This window comes from Loa loa (assembly GCF_000183805.2).
Source record: "Loa loa unplaced genomic scaffold supercont3.3536, whole genome shotgun sequence".
NCBI classification, from domain to species: domain Eukaryota; kingdom Metazoa; phylum Nematoda; class Chromadorea; order Rhabditida; family Onchocercidae; genus Loa; species Loa loa.
The window spans coordinates 1-979 of NW_018111714.1; the positions used below are offsets into that span (position 1 = coordinate 1).

The 979-nt window shown below is 28.0% G+C and overlaps 1 protein-coding gene across 1 annotated transcript; it reads left to right on the forward strand.

Moving 5' to 3' along the window:
• Positions 1–367: 367 nt before the first annotated feature.
• LOAG_16000 (hypothetical protein) lies at positions 368–714 on the forward strand (the record flags this gene model as incomplete). The annotated part of the gene is made up of 2 exons (XM_003151488.2): positions 368–496; positions 597–714. Coding segments are annotated over 2 exons (246 nt in total), but the record flags the coding sequence as incomplete, so codon positions are not given.
• Between the last annotated feature and the right edge of the window lie 265 nt (positions 715–979).

The following is a 979-nucleotide window of genomic DNA, read 5'->3' on the forward strand; positions in this document are numbered from 1 at the left end:
TTTTTCAAAAATCTTACAACATTTCCGGCATCACTGGATGATGTTGCATGTATTGCACAACCACATGATACTGTACCAAATACTTTCACACTATACTCCAGAGGTTCTGATCGTAAGTTTTACCTAGCAAAATTCCATTTTAAAATCAACCTAATCAAATAACTAGCAAATTTTCATAAATAAATTGTTATCTTCAAGCAAATAAGTGGTTTTTTTTTTAATTTAATAGATTCTTTCCTTAAAAATTTACAAGAATTTAGAAGAAATTTTACAAATTTCTTTATTTTTCAGGAAATTTAATTACCTATAGAACAAAATATTACTTCCAACAGCATGAGTGCATGAATATATTTTTTTAGCAACTCGAATGAAAAAAACAACAGCACTGTCAACGATAAATGTCACACGCATTGATTGTATTCCGGAGGAACAGATTTTGAAGGGAATGAATGATCAGTTATGTACGTCCGAATTACAAGAAGCAAATTTGTGTTCGGTAAATAGGAATATATTTCGGAACTGTTCGCTTTTCTAAGTTTAAAAATTAGATAAAGAATCAAAAATTTTACAACTTGACAAAACTGGTCTTCACATAGGGTGGTAGTGGTTCCGGATTAATGTTCAAGACTGGAAATGGGATATGGAATGTTGCTGGAGTTGCTTCAGCCGGAACAGATTGCCGAATTATTAACATAGCAAATAACATGAAAAATGGTATTTCAAGTTTCAATTTATCTTTCAAAAGTACAAAATTAATTTAAATTATATATATTCAATTCTACAATTAAAGGTATAATTAAATGGTGAAAACTAATATCCGTTCAAAGTATTGATACAAAGTCTATTTCTATACAATGTATCTATTCGGGTGACAATATGATTTTTCTGATCACCTTTTTTTAATTTGTCAGAAAAACTCATTAAATTTAATATATTTTTATTCATTCAATATTTTAATCAGTTTTATTGTTATTAATTA